This window comes from Dipodomys ordii, unplaced genomic scaffold (genome assembly GCF_000151885.1).
Source record: "Dipodomys ordii isolate 6190 unplaced genomic scaffold, Dord_2.0 Scaffold163, whole genome shotgun sequence".
NCBI lineage: Eukaryota > Metazoa > Chordata > Mammalia > Rodentia > Heteromyidae > Dipodomys > Dipodomys ordii.
This window is the reverse complement of record NW_012267379.1, coordinates 730423-731942: the sequence shown is the minus strand read 5'-3', so window position 1 is coordinate 731942 and position 1520 is coordinate 730423. Positions and strand designations below refer to the sequence as shown.

The following is a 1520-nucleotide window of genomic DNA, read 5'->3' as shown; positions in this document are numbered from 1 at the left end:
AGCGTGGGCTGTGGATCTACACTCGCTCTGTGCACTCAGGTTGGCGTGTGCAGCGTGGGCTGTGGATCTACACTCGCTCTGTGCACTGAGGTTGGTGTGTGCAGCGTGGGCAGTGGATCTCCACTTGCTCTGCACTCAGGTTGGTGTGGGAAGCGTGGGCTGTGGACCTACGTTCGTTCTGTGCACTCCTGGCTGCGTCCAGGATCAGGAGGACCCCCAGCACCCTGGCTACGCGGCTGGGTGTGGCCTGGTGTCGGGTGGGCATCGTGGGCTGGAGGGACTGGCTTAGGGGTCCCGAGCTCCAGACATCGGTTCTTGGAATGCGCCCTGGTGGGAAGAAAGCCACCAGGTCAAAGGCTACGGTGAGGCAGCGTCCAGTGTTGGGCAGGGATGGGCAGCTAAGGACCCCGGTCTCCTCCCGGACCCCGCTCCGCCTGGACCCCGCTCTGCCCCTCTCCGCCGCTGCCCATGCCCCAGCGCCCCTCTGGCGCCCAGACCTTGCTCTCTGTCCCCAGGTGGGTGACAGGCCGGGGAGGCTCTGCTTGCAACCTCGCAGCTACCTCAAAGGTGAGGCCTGGCTCACATGGCCGCACGCCCACGGGGCACACGCCGGGCAGCGAGGCCCCGGCTCACATCCACACCCACGGGGCACACGCAGGGCAGCGAGGCCCCGGCTCACATCCACACCCACGGGCCACACGCAGGACAGCGAGGCCCGGCTCACATGGCCGCACCCACGGGGCACTCGCAGGGCAGCGAGGCCCGGCTCACATCCACACCCACGGGCCACACGCAGGACAGCGAGGCCCGGCTCACATGGCCGCACACCCACGGGCCACACGCAGGGCAGCGAGGCCCCGGCTCACATCCACACCCACGGGGCACACACGGGGATGGTGACCCTCTCAGGCCTCGCGGGAAGAGTGGTCAGAATCGAGAGCCCCTCTTCCCGCTCACGGTCCTGACCATCACAGCTGCGTCGCGCCCCAGCCCTGCCTGGGACCCTTGCAGGGCAGGAGAGGTGCCCCACACCTCTGCACCCAGCTGGCCAGGGCGGCACCAGGCTGCTGGCCGCTCCCTGCCTCCCCTCAGCCCTCCTGTCTGCCTCCGTCACACCCTGTACACACACTCAGCACACACGTGCACACGTGTACCCCACAGGCACAGCAACCCAATATGCATGGGTGTGCACACACCCACGGAGTACATCCCAATGTGCACACGTGAGCACACCTACACAGTATACCACACTGTGCACACGTGTACACCCACACTCCTGCATAGTGCACCGATGTCACACGTGTACACCCCACGCCCCTGCATAGTGGGGGACACGGGTCTGCCCTGCCTCCCGCAGGCGGGTCTGGGGGGTGGGGGACACGGGTCTGCCCTGCCGGGGGCAGGTCTGGTGGTGTGGGGCGGAGGATATGGGTCTGCCCTGCGGGGGGCAGGTCTGAGGGGTGGGGGACATGAGTTTGCCCTGCGGGGGGCAGGTCTGGGGGGTGGGGGACATGAATCTG

At 67.4% G+C, this 1520-nt stretch overlaps 1 protein-coding gene across 1 annotated transcript in view; it reads right to left on the bottom strand.

The window, feature by feature from the left end:
- LOC105998385 overlaps positions 1-1520 on the bottom strand; it is a 24632-nt gene that overhangs the window by 7278 nt on the left and 15834 nt on the right. Inside the window, exon 4 of the mRNA XM_013033082.1 lies at positions 172-327. Coding sequence (XP_012888536.1) covers positions 172-327 — 156 coding nt within the window. The remainder of the gene's footprint in view (positions 1-171; positions 328-1520) is intronic.